General features: G+C 45.1%; 1 protein-coding gene across 1 annotated transcript in view; it reads left to right on the forward strand.

The window, feature by feature from the left end:
- Adcy1 (adenylate cyclase 1) overlaps positions 1-17,975 on the forward strand; it is a 115,074-nt gene that overhangs the window by 24,224 nt on the left and 72,875 nt on the right. The window contains exon 3 of the mRNA NM_009622.2: positions 12,914-13,032. Coding sequence (NP_033752.1) covers positions 12,914-13,032 — 119 coding nt within the window. The remainder of the gene's footprint in view (positions 1-12,913; positions 13,033-17,975) is intronic.

The following is a 17,975-nucleotide window of genomic DNA, read 5'->3' on the forward strand; positions in this document are numbered from 1 at the left end:
TCTCTCAGCAGTCTCTAATCACTTATAGCTCTTCATCTAGGGGTGAGGCCTGTGGCATCCCCCTTTCTATGTTGGCATGATAACTGGTGTTTTTTATTCAGGTCTTCTTTCGGCTGCCATAATGTTGAGATTTCATAGGTACAGCTCCCCCTGTCCTATATAGAAGGTAGAGCACTCAGCTTTGTAGAGCCTTAACTTGGAGTAGCGTCCTATTAGGGGTTGCGAATTTACCTAGGAATCTTGTGGGGGACACAGTTCCATCCATGCTGTGCATCAAGAACAAGTCAAGTGCATGATGCAAGAATGAGGAATGGATGACTGTGAGCCTAGGCGGGTATGTATTAGGTGGAGGGTACCTACCTTTCCCCTCCAGAAGGCCAGTCACAAACAGAAGAAGCATTCCAAGGAGCAGGCAGAGAAGTAGCTGGGTTGAACATTGGCCTCTTCCTGCTGGTTCTTGCTTATCCCTCTGGGAGAGTCCAAGCAGGCTTTCCACCCACTCTCTCTTGTATTGGCTATATGCAGCCCACTAGCTATGCCTGGTTTGGGATGCATCAGCTCTGGCGTGGGTTTCCCTTCAGGATAACTGTAGTGAGTTCTCATCTTAGCCAGGTGTCTCATGCTCTCAGTGGTCATTCTAGGGGTGAGACATCTGTACTAGGGAACCAGGCTTTCTCAGCACTGCTCTAGCTTCTGAAAAGATGAGTCTAGGATGTTTCCAGGCTCCTCCTGGTTTCACTAGGATAGATCTTACTGCCCTGCATAGATAGTGACTGGCAGAGGTTGCTTTTCTGGTCCCCACTAAGAAATGAGCTGTGGACAGACACGATGATGGGGAGGGTTCTTCATCTAGTCTCCTCTGTGTCCTATGTGTTCCCTGCTTTCAGATGCCCTGTGTAGGCTGATGATCTTAGCAGAGAACCTGAGACCATCAGGGTGAGGACAGTGGGAGACAGACCTTGACTTGCAGACATGGGAGTCTAACTTGAAGCTGATGCAAAGAGAAAGCATGGGCTCCATCTCAGCTATTGGGGCCCGTGGAGCATAGCTGTGGAAGGAGCTCAGGAGTCCAGAGGCAGTGTGGAAGGCACTAGCTGAATGATGCTACAGATGTGAGGGAGCTCCCAGAAATGACCACTTGTGGAGCTCAAGCTCTGACTGGACCTAGGCGGAACAAAGTCAATCCCTGTTGTAGGACATGTGTGGGATGTGGGATGTGGGCAGGCCTTGAGCACATGGCTGGCCAATGTCATGGCTGATGACCAGCCAGCTCAAAGGACTCCCTGAAGTGGCGTGGACAGAAGGCCAAGTGCCCAAGCACATGAGACCACGGGAAGGGAAGATGGGCCTTGTTCTGCCTACTGTGCTGAGAGAGAAGCTGCATCCTTGGATGGAGAGCCCATGCCTGTTATCCCTCTGCATCTGGCTCTTGCCTCCAGACTCACCCTGCCTCCATCTTCAAGGGATCTTTGAGTTTACAGCCTCCCCCTGGAGCACAACCGTGGAGTTTCTATCTGTCACAGCTGGAGACCACGGAACAAGTGGCATTTGAAGGTCACATCATCTCCTGGGTCTTCATTACTGCTGTCCCACAACCCACTCAAGAAGGCACTCTTGAGTCCTGCTTCCCTTCTGAGATGTAGTGTCTGGTCCCCAAGGGCCCTAGTTGTTCCTCAGATGCCACTACTAAATCAGAAGCCTCCAGAAGCATGTAGCTATTTAAAGCACACTCAATTTGTTATCCTAACAAGGTAAATGGAACAATTGAGTTCTTGGTGTGTGAGGAAATTTTATCAAGAAAAGGTATGTTTTCTTTTGAATAACATAGGCTGCATTTTAGTTTAATTTAATTAATTTCTTTTTATCGTGACTGGGTCCCACATGCACCAGGCCAACCTTAACCTTGCTGTTTGCTTGAGGAGAACCTTGAACTTGTGATCCTCCTGCCTCTGCCTTTTGAGAGCCAGGATTACAGGCCTGCACTACACAGCCAGTTTCATGTGGTTCTGCGGGGTGGAACCTGGGGCTCTTTGTGGCTACTCGCCAAGCAATTGTCCAGCTGCCCTAAGCCTTGGACAGAGTTTTAAGTAGGCTGATCTATTCCCAGTGTACTTCTTAAACCACTACAGTTGTTATTTGGCAAACTATCAAGACTAACTGAAAGCTAAAAACAATTAAATGCTTTCTTCAGTATTTACACAATTATTTTTGTTATATAAAATTATGTCTTAATGCTACATGTTAATCTTATTTAATATATGCTTAAATATATTCTTAACCCTATATATTAACTTTATTTGACATGTATATTAAATATGAATTAAATTAACCTAAATAGCATTAGTATAGGATTATTATACAATTTAATTTTGGAAGTTTTTTCCTTCCTTCTCAAAGCAGTTTTCTGTCCGTTTGCAGTCATGCCTAATGTATACCCCAACTGTTCCACTAGACATAGATACACACGAATCTACTTTCTGCCTTTATGGATCTAACTATCCTGGATATGTCATACAAATGGAGTCATATAGTATTGTTCCTTAGTGAATGACTTTCCCAGTATGAGGTTTTCAAGGGATATCCAGTGGGTTGTGTCTTACTCGTAATCCATGCTTTTTCACGGGCTAGGTTCTATTCCATTGAATGGACAAACCACATTTTAGTGGGGAAGGAATGGGAGGATGGACAACATTTTTATTTAATTTAATTGAAAAAGATTGAGAAAGCTGGGCAGTGGTGGCACACATGAGGCAGGCAGATTTTGAGTTGGAGGCCAATCTGATCTACAGAGTGAGTTCCAGGACAGCCAGGGTTACACATAGAGAAACCCTGTCTCAAAAAAAATTGAGATAGGGTCTCACACAGCTCCAGCTGGCCTTGAACTACTGGTCTTCCTGCCTCAACCCTTTGAAGGCTAGGATTGCAGGTTTGTGGTGCTATGCCTGGCTGTTTTGTTTATCCATTCCCATTTGACAGATAGTTGTGCTGTTTCCATGCTTTTGTTACATTGTAAGTATCTGTGCTATGAAAACCCTCTAGACCTTTGTGTGGGCACACCTTTTGACTTCTCTTGGGAAAATTGTAAGGGAATTCTAGGAGAGGAATTTCTGGCCATGGGTAAATAACATTTTGAAGGACAGCCATTTGTTTTCCAGAGGGCCCGACCATGTCCTGCTCCCACTGGGTACATGTAAAGGCACTAATTCCTCCATATTAGAGTGTGGTTTATCTTATCTTATTGTCAAGAGTGTTTCGCCTGCATTAGTGTATGTGCACTCAGTGTGCCGGGTGCCTGCGGAAGATAGAAGAGCACATTGGATCTCCTGGAATTGAAGTTACAGATGGTTGTGAGCCATAATGTGGATGTTAGAGACAGAACTCAAGAGCAAGTGTTGTTTTTTTTTTTTTGTTTTTTTGTTTTTTTTTTTAACCACCGGGTCATCTCCTCAGCCTTGCTTTGGTTTATTTATTTGTTTGTTTGTTTTTTTTTTTTTTTTTGGTTTATTTATTTTCATGATTTTTCTTTTTAGAAAGAGTTGAAGGTATATGTAATCAAGGCAGAAGACAGAGATTGGATGTGGGTTTTTCCCTGTTTCCCAATGGTACCATCTTACTGAGCTGGAACAGAACTACAATGATGGCATCCAGCCACAAGGCCCAGGATCATCCCTGTCACACAGGATCCCTGTCACACAGGATCCCCGTCACTGCCCCTCCCGAGCCACACTCACCTCCATTCCTAAGCTGGTACCGCGGATGATGTACTTGTAATATCTATACATTTGTAATATCTTTGTTTATGAATATTTTTCTACTCAGCACAATCCTCGGAGATTCATACAGGTTGTTGAACATATCAATAGTTTATTCTTTTAATTGCTAAGTGGTATTACACAGTGTGGGGATTATCACAGTGTTTAACAAACACTCTGCCCGTGGAGGACATCCCCGTAGACTCCAGTTTAGGATGATTATGAATAAAGCTGTTTTGAACACCGTATGTAGGTTTTTATATGATCATAAATATTAATTTCCCTGGCCCGAATGCCCAGAAATATGCTGGCACACACGGTGTTCGCAAAAATATTGAGATATGGTTAAACCATTTCTCGAGGTGGTTGAACCACACAACTGGAAAGTTTTTAAGCTTCCAGTTTAAGAAAACAGGACTCTGAGGAGACTCTGAGGATGCTAGCTGCGGGTTCCTTGATAGATGTGTGACTTACAAACATTTTCTCTCAGCCTGTGGCTTGTCATCTCACTGTCTTAAGAGATTTTGATTTTGTTCTGCTAGTGAGCAAACATTTTACATTTTGATGAGATCCAATTTATCATTTGTTTTTGTTTTATGGTCCAGTCAGGTTGTCAACTAGATCAAAGTTTCTTTCTATTGCTTTGATTCAAATCTAAGAACGCTGAGTGTAGCCCTAATTCCTGAAGGCTGTCTCCCTGTTTCTAACAGATTTGCAATTTTTGAGTTAATAGTTAAATCTGTGACAATGTATGTCGAGGTGATAGTAAAACAAGACATGAGGGTGAGGTTAAAGGTTTTTTTTTTTTCCTCTTGGTAATGGGGTGGCAGTCCAGTTGCTCTGTGGCTTATTGAAAACCCTGTTTTATTGGATTTTTGTAAAAAGGGAATCTGGATCTATTTGTGTAGGTCTGCTTCTGGGCTCTGCTTTACTCCATCATCCACAGCAGCCATTCTTCCCTGACATTATCTTGAGTATTGTTACTAAGGACTGGCTAGGCTAACTGCTCCCAGCTCTTGGTCCTTTTTCAAAAGTTAGCTGCTACTATTCCTTTTGTTATCCATATTGCTTTTGGATGCTCTTGCCTTTGTCTACTGAAAGTGCTGCTTGGGCTTTGACAGCATTGTGCAATCATCTAGAGAGAATTTGCATCCTTACAGGGTTGCGTCTTCTCTGTCTCTGCGCCAGAATGGAGGCTGCGTCTCCGTTTATTTAGCCTTTCTTTGACTCTCTGCTCAGTGCCATGATTTTCAGGATACAAACTTTATGCTTTTAAAATTAGCATTACACCACGGCATTTCACTTTCGAGCACTTGTAAACACTGTAGCAGTTAGTGTGCATACACGTGTTCACTGCCACTATGTGGAAAAGCAGCGGGTTCTTGAATGTCCGTTTGTTTATTGTGATTCTTTAAAGTAGGCTATTTGTTCTAGGTTGTTTTGTTTTAATAGATCCTTTGTATTTTATATAGACATCACCATAACCGTAGCACTTCTTCCTTCTAGTCTGTCTCTCTTTTCCGACCTCACCACACTGGCTACATTGCTAGGCATGCTGTCTAATTGGAATAATGAGAGCCAACATCCACCTCCGGCTCTACCAGAAGCATTTGAAGTCCCACCAGTGTGGCAGGAGCTGTAGGCTTTCTGGAGCTGTCCTTTATCGAGATGAGGAAGTTCTTTATTCCTCCTTTCTAAACACCAACTCAGGGCTGCATTGTGTTGTTATCTTTATCAGTGCTGATTGCTGTTATTTTATTCCTTATCCTGTTATTGTGGAATATACTACATTGGCATTTCAGTAGTGAATTAGCATTGCATCCTTGGATTGAATCTCATGTGTTAGGATATATAATTCACTTATGTGTTGGAAACTGCAAACATCTTATTATGGATTCTTGTAGTTTGTTTTCCCTTTTGGGTGTGCTTATGGCGTGTGTGTATGTGCCTTGCACACACATGTATGTGTGCACATGGAGGCCAGGGATTAATGTCTTTCCTCTATTGCTCTCCATTTTTAATTCTTATTAATTTTGTGAGTTATTGAGCTCACGTCTTCATCTCTAATTCCTTCCCTATCTCCCTCCCCACTATCCCTTCTGACTCTGTGTGTTTTCTTAGTATCATTTTTGTTTTGTTTTAAATGCACTGGGTTCAGTGCAGCTGGTATGTACGCGGGTGTAAGGTTGTCTGCTGGAGCATCCGTAGTTCAGTCCACATCACTGAAGACAATTGATTCTCACTCCCTCAGCAGCCATCAGTTGGCAACACTTCCTCAGCTAAGGGTGTGACTTCATAAGAACTAGGATTTTGGTTGCCTTGGTCATGTGTGAGCCATGTGTATGTAGTCGTAACACCCGTCAGTTCATGTGTGTAACCCCTTTTCATGTCTAGAAAACACCATTTCTCTGCAGTCTCCCACTCCCTCTGGGCCTACAGTCTTTCTTCCTCCTTTTGGTGCTCCTGAGTCTAGAAAGGAAAGGATGTCTCATTTGGGGCTGAGACTTCTGCAGTCTTTAGTCTCCGCATGCTGGCCAGTTTATGGATCGCTGCAATAATCGCCAAGGGCTTCAAAGATTGGCTTCTTTGATGAAGGTTGATAGATGCACTAATCTATGCGTATAAAGATAAGCACTTAGGGGGCGGTTTAATTTTATGTTCATTTAGCAAATAGCAGTAAGTTCTCCTCTAAGACCTTAAGACCTAAGAGTCACAAGCTCTTGACCTACTTAATGGTCCCAGGCATGGGTTTTGTCTTGTGAAGCAGGCCTTAAATCCAAACAGAAAATTGCTGGTTACTCCCTTAACATCTATGCCACTATTGTACCAGTGGGTGTATCTTGCCAGGCCAGCCATTGTTGTATCTTTCAGGGTTCTGAGCTGGGTGAGGATTGCCTTTCTCCCCTGGGAGCACGGCGATGAAGCTTTCAGGTCGGGACTAGCTTGATTTCTCCGTGTCTTATGACAAGTGTGTGTTGCCCTCAGCGGGCGGGTGAAGTTCTACATAAAGTGCTAGATGTTAACCAAGAACAAAAGTGTTAGACTATAATGTTTGAGGGGGTGTGTATGGAACCCCATGGACCCAGAAATTAAAAAACAAATATCTTATAGTTGGTACTAGGCTTTTTATTTGATGGCTAGGAGACGTATTCTCTTTATATTCTATAGGATAACTATTTAAACTATTCTTGTATGTGTATATATTTCCAGAAACTTTTGCAGCCATAGGTTTCTCTACAGCTTTTTCTACGGGCTTCAGTGTTAGTTATACCTCCCCTTGCTCCCTTTTCTACCCCACCCCTCCCTTAACCCCTTACAACCCTTCCTGCACCATTATTCTCCTTCCTCTTTGCCACCTGTGTTCTATTCCCGCTCCCTTGAAATCTACCACTTTTTTGTACTTCTGTAACTATTCCAATCTAAAGACACATTTCTAAAGATTTAAAGCTAACATCTACATATGCAGGAGAACATATGGCGTTTGTCTCTCTAGGTCTCCGTGAACTCACTCAGAAAGAGAATTTCCAGCGCCGTTGATTTGCCTGAGAATTTTACCACTTTATTTTTCTTTACAGCGGAGTAGCATTCCGTTCTGTATATGTACCACATTTTCATTATCCACACAGTAGTTGATGGGAGTCTGGGCTGCTTCCATTTCCTGGCTATTGTGAAGACAGCAGCAATGAACATGGGTGGAGAAGTGAAGTGTCTCTGGTAGGATATTAGCATCTTTGAGAATATGCCCAGGAATGATATAGCTGGATCATATGGTAAATCAATTTTTTTTAGCATCTTGAGGAACCTCCACACTGGTTCCCATGGTGGCTGCATTAGTTTCTCCTTTTCTAGTTTGTGCTCTTCTTTTTCCTCATCCATGTCAGAATTTGATATAATTCGGTTTTTAACCTACGCCATTCTAACTTAGGTAAGATGAAATCTCGAAGTAATTTTAATTTGCATTCCCACATATCTAAGGATTTTGAATACTTAAAATATTTCTTAGCCATTTGCATTTTTCCTTCAGCAACTCTGTTTCATTCCTTGCTTTTTTATTTTTACTTTTTCTGGTTATAGTTTTTTCTTTGACTATTCTAAATATCAACTTTTGTTTAGATGTAGCGCTGGTAAAACTTTTTCCTATTGTGTGGCTGCCACCTCACTTGAGTGGTGGTGTCCTTTGCTCTACAGAAGTTTTTAGTTTCGTGAGGTCCATTTGTCAGTTGTTGGTCTTCATGCCTGTGCAGTCCTGCTCAGAAAGCCCTTTCCTGTGTCCATCAGTTGCCGGGTACACACTGCTTCTTCCTCTATCAGATTCAGGGAATCAGGTCTTACGTGTAGTCCTTGGTCCATTTGGAGTTGAGTATTGTACAGGGTCAGAGATAAGGATCTAGTTTCATTCTTCTACACTCGAATAATCAGTTTGATCAGCCCTACTTGTTAAAGATGCTATCTTTCCTCTAATGTGTATTTCTGGCCTCTGTCTAAAAATCAGTTTCCCCCTATTTTTTGAGATAGGCTTTCTCATTGAACCTGGAGCTCTGGATGGTCAGAGGACCCTCCCTTATGGGATGCATCTATTTTCTGCCTCTCTCCCACCTCTCACACTGCTGGGCTTACAGATGCATGTCACCATGCCTGTCTTCTATGTGGGTGCTAGGATCTGACCTGTAATCTTCGTGTTTGTGCACCATGCCCTTCACCTGCTGAGTCATCTTCCAGCCTCTCTTTAGTCACCCTTGCCATGACTGCTTTAAAGTGTGTGTTAATTGTTCTGGCGTCTGTCCTCTTAATGTCAGTGTGTGCTCGTTGTCTTTGTTCACTGAACACTGAGTGCATGTTGCCTAGTTTTGGTTATTATGAATTACATCCTGCTGGCATCTAGACATCTAGATTATATTGTATGAAACTCTATTTTATTTGGGTCTTGTGTTGGGATGCTTTTCTATGACATCATCCTGGCTGAGAGAGGAGTTGTTCTGATACTGTCAGGTGAAGAAAGAGATCCCTCTGTGGCCTTCTCTGACATCATCCCATGTTAAGGACCAGATGGAGCTCTGGCCTTGGTGCTTAACTTTTGCCAGAATGGATTGATCATGGCATCAAGTTTTCAGAGTCTGTGGCCTGGAGTAGCACACTTAACCATCCAAAAGTTTCTTCTTGAGAACTGCCAGGTTCTGGGACTTGTCTAGAGTAGGCAGCTTTTGACCATCTTTGTTGTTTGTTTTGTTTGTGCCCAGTGGAATTCCAAGTTCCTTCTTCTCCGGCTCCGTGTTTGGGAAATGAACCCCAGCGGCCTCATTCCCAGAGCATGTCTTGGCCTCTGCCTTCTTCCTTCCAACTTTCAGACTCATGATGTTAGATATGAATATCCATGACTTTTACTGGTGTTCTCTGAGAGAAACAGGGAGAGATCCTTCTCCATTTTCCCCAGAAACAGAGCCCTCACAATCATGTAAGAATCTGATTTGGGGACAGAGAGATGACACAGTTAGTAAAGTCCCTGATTTATAAGCATGCAGATCTGAGTTTGGATCCCTAGTACCCATGTAAGAAAGGTGTGTGTGGTTCAGTCCTCTGTAACCCTGAGACTGGAGACTGGGGGAGTAGACAGGCAGATCTCTAGAGCTCTTTTCCAGGTAGTCTTGCCGTTGGTGAGTGCTGGGTTCCGTGAGAGTCTGTTTCAAAAGATAAGTGGAGAATGGTTAAAGAAATCAGGCTGTTGGCCTCTAGCCTCCATACACAATGCACATGTGTATGCACAAAATGTGCGCGTGTGCACACACACACCCCGACACCCACACGTATCTAATTTTTATTGAGAGTAACAAGTAATGCAGGTCACAGTTGGAATACATGCATATTAAGGTTTGAACATGGTTTTCGTGGGGCACTAGTATGCTTTCTCTGATACACATTTGCACTAGCTTTTGTCTGTCTGATATTTTGCTTTTGATCTTATTTTCTTTGTTAGGTTTTATTGCTGTCATAACCTGTTCTGATGTTGGTTGTGTTGAGGCTTCAGGGTTGGACTTGAGATTGGAAATTAACTTCAGATATTGATTATCTTTATAATGTGAATGGGCTACTTTATCCTTGAAGATTTACTCTTGAGTCAGAATTTTATCTTCTTGTCCACATGTAGCTGCTCGGGCATCTGGAGAACCCTGGTAACCAAGAGTCCCCATGCTAAGGATGCTAGCAGTAGAGCAGCGTAATGGGACAGCCAACTGACCACCGACTGCCATAGCTACTTCTTGTAGTGCCCAGGACACTGGTCTAGTTTTCCAAACTAGTGCTAGGTCTAGCCGCTTTTCTGTTTTCCCTCTGGGTTGTCCCCATTGGCCCCAGGACACTCTAGTTCCTGGAGGGCAGTCTCCCCACTGACTGCTCCAGCCTTGTGGCCTGCAGTCTGTTTGCTTGTACTGATGATATCTGCAGGCAGTGACGCTATAGCCTTAAGTTTCCCTATAGGCTTATGGTGAGAGCACTGTGGGGTTGTCAGGAGGGATGTGGGAGAATATTAATTGTGGAGGAAGTTGTGTGTGGATTCTGGGTGAAGGATAGAGGTTTGTTTTGTTTGTTTGTTTATGGTTTTTTTTTCTGGCTTGATTTCACTTTGAGCCACTTTCACATTTAGGAATTGCAGATTAGTGACATCTGAGAAGAAGTAAGCCCAGTGCTGGAGTGGTATGGGGGTGCCTGATGGGAGCAGTGGCCACACAATAATTGTGGGGCTGCCTAGGGGGAGCAGTGGCTGCACACTGAATGTGGGGGTGCCTGGAGGGAGCAGTAGCCCCACACTGAATGTGGGGGTGCCTGGTGGGAGCAGTGGCCCCACACTGAATGTGGGGGCTCCTGGGGGAGTAGTAGCTGCCCACTGAATTTGGGGGTATCTGCACACTGAATATGGGGTGTGTGGTGGGAGCAGTGGCCCCACACTGAATGGGGGGTGCCTGGGGTGAGCACTTCCTGCACACTGAATTGTGGGGGTGCCTGGTGGGAGCAGTGTCCACACACTGAATGATAAATTATGCAAGGACAAGGCCTAAGCAGTGATCTTGGTTACAGTCATAGGTTTTCCACCATGTATTTTCAGGACGTACAGGCTGTACTAGGATTTGGATTCAAGACTTAGGGGTCTCCTATGTGGATCTCCTATGCTGCCTAGGTGCTGCCTCCAGAGCCTGTCTCTGCCTCATCAGCTCAAGGGGCCTTCCGTTTCCTCCGTGCTCCTTGGGTTGCCCTGAAGAGCACAGAATCTGCCTGTTCCTTTCTGGTAGCCTTTCCCTGTGGCCTTCTTAGTCTGCAGCTATCTTTGTGATCCTCCTTGGCCTGTGCCTTTGAATTTCCTGGCTGTTAAGTCTCTGATCACTCCCAGGTAGGTTCTTTGTTCATTTCTGACAGATCAATGAATATTGCCCTGGGGTGGCGTGTCCTTTCCACTCAGCACAGCTGATGGCTGCCACTTGGCCACCTCTGAAGGCCTCATTTCTGGCTGTATCTCTAGAGACCTGTGGTGTAGGAGGGGTCCTGGTGACTCCTCCTCATGTTTCCTCTCCATGTTTGATGTCCCTGAGTGTGTGGCCTGGACTGTGTCCTCTTTCTGTGTGAGCAAATCTGTAAACAGGTGGTCCTGCTTTCTACAGCCTCCTTCCTGAGTGTCTGGGTCCATCCATCAAGGAGATGCACAGGAACTGTAGCGGGAGATGGTGTGGGGCTGGAGTGGTAGGTCCTTAGTACAGCCCTAGACCTTGCTCATATAGATGGTTTTGGGGCAGGACCCTGGTGGCTTCTCTCAGATGCACAGATTCAGGCCCTAACCATCCTCCAGCGCTGTGCCTGGTTTCCTGCTGCCTATGCATGCGTATGTTGGCAGCTTTCTCTGAGGTTTCTCTGAGCTGTGTGGATTCACTGCTGTCCATCATGTGGCGCAGAAGGGTGAGGTCCTTACACTACTTCCTGGAGCCTCTAGGCTCTCAGGGACTGTGCCTGTCCTCTTAGTTGTTGCCCGGATGGACTATGTGGACTCAGACTTTCCTTGAAACTCACCAGGGATGCAGCTATCTTCAGTCAGAGGAGTGGGCTCTCACTGTCACAGTGTGTCACAGTCTAGGAGAGACTCAGAGAATGGCAGCAAGGAAAGCATCCCATGTGCATGCCCACAGAAGTTCCCCCAGAGAGAGGACGGCCATGATACTAGACATGTTAGGGGCCTGGGGAAGAGCCTGCAGCATATCCCAGCAGAAACTGAGCCTTCTTCAACCTCCTCCGCCCATGCCAGTAGAATGTTCTTTCCTTTTCTTGCAATTTAACAGCCATCTTTGTCTTCCTTTGCAAGGCAACATGGGATGGGGCATGGGAGGTCTGAGGGAAGATGAGGGCCCTGAAACTTCAGATCTGGCACACAGCAACTCAAGCCTGGCAGGTCAGAACAAGCCAGGGCTGAGGTCAGGGAAAGTCACATCTGGAAGATGTGAGAAAGGCCAGCTCATACTGTCCATCCAGACAGGAAGCAAAGGCCTGGGAGTGTGAAGGGATGCATTCTTTGGGGCATTTCAGCCCTTCTTGAAACAAAGCAAAGCAAAGCAAAGCAAAAACAAGAACCCGTGCTTCTTTTCTCTTCTTGGGGAGAGAAAAAAATTGCTTACTCTACCCAAGTCAGGGAGACACAAGGAGTTAATGACCAAGAGAAGGTGCCAGCTTGTCTCTGAGGCTTTATCTTTGTGTAATAAGGAGTCTTTGTGTGCCCCAGGAAGACAGACTTATTATAAACCAATCTTAAGGACAAATTGTGGATCCAGTTAGAGCAGTGGAGGAGGGGAGAGGGACCTAGTGGCATCTTGGTCAGAGATGGTGGAATTTGCTGGGCTGAAGCTCAGAATGTACCATAGGCCAGAAGAGTAGCATGCAAGGACTGCAGAGCATGTCTGAGTGCAGGCCAGGCTCACCTATGCTGGCCTAGGAGTCTGGAGGCAATTGCTTGCTCATTAGTATTCCACATTTGAGTGTCAGCACATGGGGCTCTGGGGACTGGGCAGTATCTGCAGGCCTGGGCATGTGTTGGTTTGCCTGAGCAGGATCTATAGACCCTCACTCCTCTCCTAAGCCAGCAGGAATAGGGAAGTCCTCACTGTTTGACAAAGTATGTCTCTTCTGTCCAGGAACGGTTGCTCATGAGCCTCTTGCCCCGGAATGTCGCCATGGAGATGAAGGAAGACTTCCTGAAGCCCCCTGAGAGGATTTTTCACAAGATTTACATCCAGAGGCATGACAATGTGAGGTAGGGGAATGACAGCAACCCAGCTCAACAGTGAGTTTACTGAGGGGGAGGGGGGCTGCAGGGTAGAGGTGACAAGGTTGTGAGTGGGTAGAGGAGCTGGGAAGTGGATGGAAGGAGTGAGGAGGGGAATTAGAAGATAGCTCTCGTTTTGAGGGAGAGAGGAGGTATGGTGAAAAAGTTCGTGTGGCAGCTGCCCAGTAGGGAAGCCGTGGCCATGTGGAGGCAATTGTGGCTTCTTAGGTGGCACATGCCCATTCTTGTTCACATTTCTTCCATCAGCACTTGCATTTCCTGATAGGGGGATAGAATGACAGTTGATAGGGGGACAGAACTGTGTCCCAAAGACTGCGTTTTTTGTAGTGGTGTTTAGTGTGGGGAGTCTCCATTTCTGAATAATGGCTGAACATTGCTTGAGATGAGCTCTTACCCCTCACTCTCCTCATCTCATCATCCCTAGGAGGTCGGAGCTCTTGTTCCTATTTTGCAGGCAAGGGACCCTGAGTCTTCCGTATGAACCAACTTGTGAATACTTTGAAGTTTGCTTGCCTGCTTAGAGAGTCTGCTGAAACTATTTGTCCTAATGCATTGTATAGTATTTTTTAAAAAATACTTTTTATTATAGTTCAATGCTCTTAGAATAGTTGAGTGTCACCTGTTGGGGAGTGCCACCATGTAAATGCCACTCAGGAGATGACTGGGTGGACACAAAGCACTTTCTGCTCAGTTGTCTTTTGCTGGCTCTCCTGGGTGTTAGGTGTCCGGACTTCTAGCCTTCAGCTCCTGGAGACACAGAAGCATGTTGAAAAAAACTCACTCATGTTGGCTAGCACAGGCTGGCTCATCCCAAATTTGTTAAGGCTTGTGAACCATCACGGTACAAGCCATACCTGTAAGGGAGAGCAGACATGGCTAATCAGCTCACAGCTACTGCTCTGTGCATATCCGTGAATTCTTCCACTCTCTGCCATCATGGGCTTTGATAGGGACCAGTGCTGTCCTCCCTCCACAGAGGAGGATGCAGTATGGGCTTCAGACCCAACTGTTTGGAAAGGAGCCACAGAGCCAGCCCTTGAGCCTGGATGCTCTCCACAGAGCCAGCCCTTGAGCCTCGATGCTCTCCACAGAGCCAGCCCTTGAGCCTCGATGCTCTCCAGAATTAGGGCCCAGAAGCTCCTTGCTGAGCTCATGCTTGTTTGCTGTCCTTTCACTCCCGTGAGCAGCTGGCACTGCTGCCTGCATTGTAGACATCAGGAAATTGAGACTCAGCCATGTGAAACAAACACGCAGGAAGCCCTGGGCAGTGGGCAAAGGGCTGGACACAGGACCAGCTGATGCTTGCATTTGCTGTACGTTCCTCTCCGCACCTGCTGCTCCTCCTTAGCTGGAAAGGACACAATTCAGTGCCCCAAGGGCCTGTGGAGGAGCAGCAGCCACCAGAATGTCTCAGAGAGAACCGGGAGGTCGTGTTGTAGGAGGGTGTCATGGTGGAGGGCCTCCTGGTAACTCGTGTGAGTAGGCATCTTTGGCTTTTGCTTGCTCAACAAAGCAAACAGATAAACAAATATTAGAACTAGCTCTTCAGCCTCCTCCCTCCGTGGCTTTGTTAGGTTTCTGTTCCCGTGATAAACACTATGACTGAAAGCAAATTGGGGAGGAAGGGGTTAATTTGGCTTACACTTCCACGTTGTAGTCCATCATTGAAGGAAGTCAGGGCAGGGAGCTGATGCAGAGGCTGCGGAGAGGTGCTGCTTACTAGTGGCTTGCTCCTCATGGCTTGCTCAGTCTGATTTCTTAGAGAACCTAGGCCCAGCAGCCCAGGAGACAGCGCCACCCACAATGGTCTGGGCCTCTCCCCATCAATTGCTAATTAAGAAAATGTCTTGCAGGCTACCCTACAGCCCTATCTTATGGAGACATATTATTAATTGAGATTCCCTCCTCACGGATGCCTTTAGCTTGTGTCAAGTTGACATTAAATTATCCAGCACACCCTGGGAGGGAGAGCACTGATCATGGTGACCAGGTCCCCAGCTTCTCTGGGGCTGCTGAAACAACCAGCATCCGCCTCTGTCCTGACTTTCTGAGAGGGCTGACTTAGCCTGGCTTGCTGGGGAAATAGAGTTTGGGTGTACACTGGAAAACACCACAGTTTTCACACACATGTCCCCTGCTCAGGACAGAGTGAACACATGGCACCCACAGCTGGTTACTGGGGACACAGAGCATTGATAAAGGGCCCGAACATCATAGTTGAAATAAGTGATGGAGTCGCTCTCTTCTGTGAGGCTGGTCTCTGAAGGTCGTGCTGAGCCAGGCAGAGGCGCTCAAACAAAGGAGGAGGAGAGATCTGTAGATGCAGACCTAAGGAAATGCATGTAAATGGATCGCTGCACAAGAGGAGAGAAATAACTCTCAGGGAGACAGAGAAGAATTACGCACATGAAAGATGAGAATTTCAATGAGGACATAAAAGCATAAAGGAGTAACAAATCAGAAGGCTCACGACTGTAGCAACCAAATATAAAACTCCCCACAGGAGAAGAGAGAATCAAGCAGAACAAAAGATCGGCAAACTGGAAGAGGGGTCTTCGGAAGGGTCCAAAAAGAAAGAATGGAAAGAAGAAAGCTTCAGGCATACAGGAAGTCCGCGCTGGGACAACGCACACGTTATAGGTGTTGCTGAAGAAGAGTGGGAAGGGCAAGGTTTCTTTTTTTCTTTAAAGCTTTTCAGACGGACATGTGAAACAGAAATCCGCATCCAGAGTAGCAAACATATACGACACCAAATAAGATGAACTTAAAGAGATTTACATGATAAAGTTCTATACAGTTAGAGACCAAGGGAGAACTGTGAAGGCAATAGCAGGAAAGTGTTTTCCTGGAAGCAACAGAATCCCCATTACGTATTCAGTGGATCTTAGGGGCAAACCATGCAGGGCAGAGGGAGCAAATGGCGTATTCCAGATGTCTAAAACAAACCACAAAAACACCACAAACCAAGGGTGCTGTGCCTGGCAAAATTCTTCTTCAGAAATAAAGGCAAGGCAGAGATTCTGTCAGACAGTGCAAAGCTGTGGGTGCTTGTGGCTACCAGACCTGCATTATGAAAAAAAAAATGCTAAAAAAAAGGAAAAAAATGCTAAGGGGATTCTCAGGATGAAATAAGACTCCTCTGCAGCAACACAGGGCATAAGAAACCATGAAACACACTGACAAAGATGTACATATATGTATGTATATATATATATACATATATATACATATATACACATATACATATACACATACATATACATATATATATACATACACACACACACACACATACATGTTATCTGTGTGTATGAAGGTGAATAGTTTTTTATTGTGGTTGCGTGATAGTTAAAAGCCTGGCTAGTAGAGATGCTCTGCGGTAGAGGTGCTGGATGTGAAGCTTGGTCACCTGAGTTTGATTCCCCAGAACCCACAAGGTGGGAGGAGAAAACCAACTCTAACCACAACACATTCATTATGGCATATTGTGCACCTATGGTATACGTATGTGTTTTAAAAATAACTGTAATGGGGAAATAATTTAATATATGACATGAGCACATGTAAATTGTGGTTAGTAAATTATGGCAGGGTGTTAAAATATAAATTTTTTTCCCTCTGTGACTGATCAGCAATATGATAAATAACTAATTAAGGAAGTTAATTGTAAGAAAAAAAGAGAAAATATTGAAAGCACTTCAATTCAGAAAACCCACAGATGCAGCAGGACACAGATGAGAACAAAAACAAGATTCCCAAGTCTGGGAGGAAACATGTACCCCAAAGGCAGTGCCAGTACACCCCATCAATACACAACATGTAAATGTCATAAAATGTCCTACCAATCAAAAGGCAGGGTAGCAACATCAGCCAAACAAACACACATCAGACACAGTGACAACCAGCCCGACTACATCTGTACAAGAAGCTTGCTTCAGATGTGAGGCTGTACCCTGTGCTGGAGGAGCAGAGATGGGAAAGAACATCCATATGAATGAGAATCAAGGTGGGGCAGGGGTGGCCATGCCCTCATCATCCCAGGTACACTTATGTCAGAACTCTTAGAAGACTTGGCATAACGCACAGCCAACTCAAAATGAAGTATGCCAAGTGAGTGTCCATAAAACTGAAAGGGCAAATGTCCATCAAATCAGCATTAATGTAATGTACCTCTGATAAATGAATAGAACATCTAGACAGAAGAACAGAGAGAGAGAGAAGGAAGAGGAGGAGGAGGAGGAGGAGGAGGAAGAGGAGGAGGAAGAGGAGACAATGACGACGATGACAATGACCACTCTGTGAGCACTATGGACCTGGTGCTAATAGACACAACAGACCATACCACTCATTCTTCTGAAGTGCTTGTGGTTCTCCCTAGCACAGGTTATGCAAGGTCACAGAAAAATCTTAATGAATTTGAGAGAAGTAAATCATACTGTATTTCCTGACCCAATGGCACCGTACGTTCAGATTTCAAACCATATTGCAAAGCTGTCATGATTGAAGCAGCATGGTGTGAAAGCAGAGACTTAGGATAGACTAGAGAAAGGAGCCCAGAAGTGAACCTACATACGTGTACTCAGCCTGTCCTCAAGGGTGGCAAAATGGAATAAAGAAAGGTTTATCTTCAATAGATCGTGCTAGAAATACTGAACATCCACAGGTTGGACAGTACAATTGGACCCTCATCCGATACAATACGCAGAATCAATTAAAATCGATTCTAACTTGAAAAGTATAAAATCCTAGAAAGAGAAACCCGTGCTAAGTTCTCTGACATTGGTTTTGGCAGCGATTTCACAGCAGCAAGAGCAGGAATAACTGGAACGAGACCCAGCTTGGTGATTCACCAAACTCCTGCAATCACCCAGGAATGTTTCTTCAAGAGAAACTGCGAGGTATCAAGGCTG

This window comes from Mus musculus, chromosome 11, assembly GCF_000001635.26.
Source record: "Mus musculus strain C57BL/6J chromosome 11, GRCm38.p6 C57BL/6J".
NCBI classification, from domain to species: domain Eukaryota; kingdom Metazoa; phylum Chordata; class Mammalia; order Rodentia; family Muridae; genus Mus; species Mus musculus.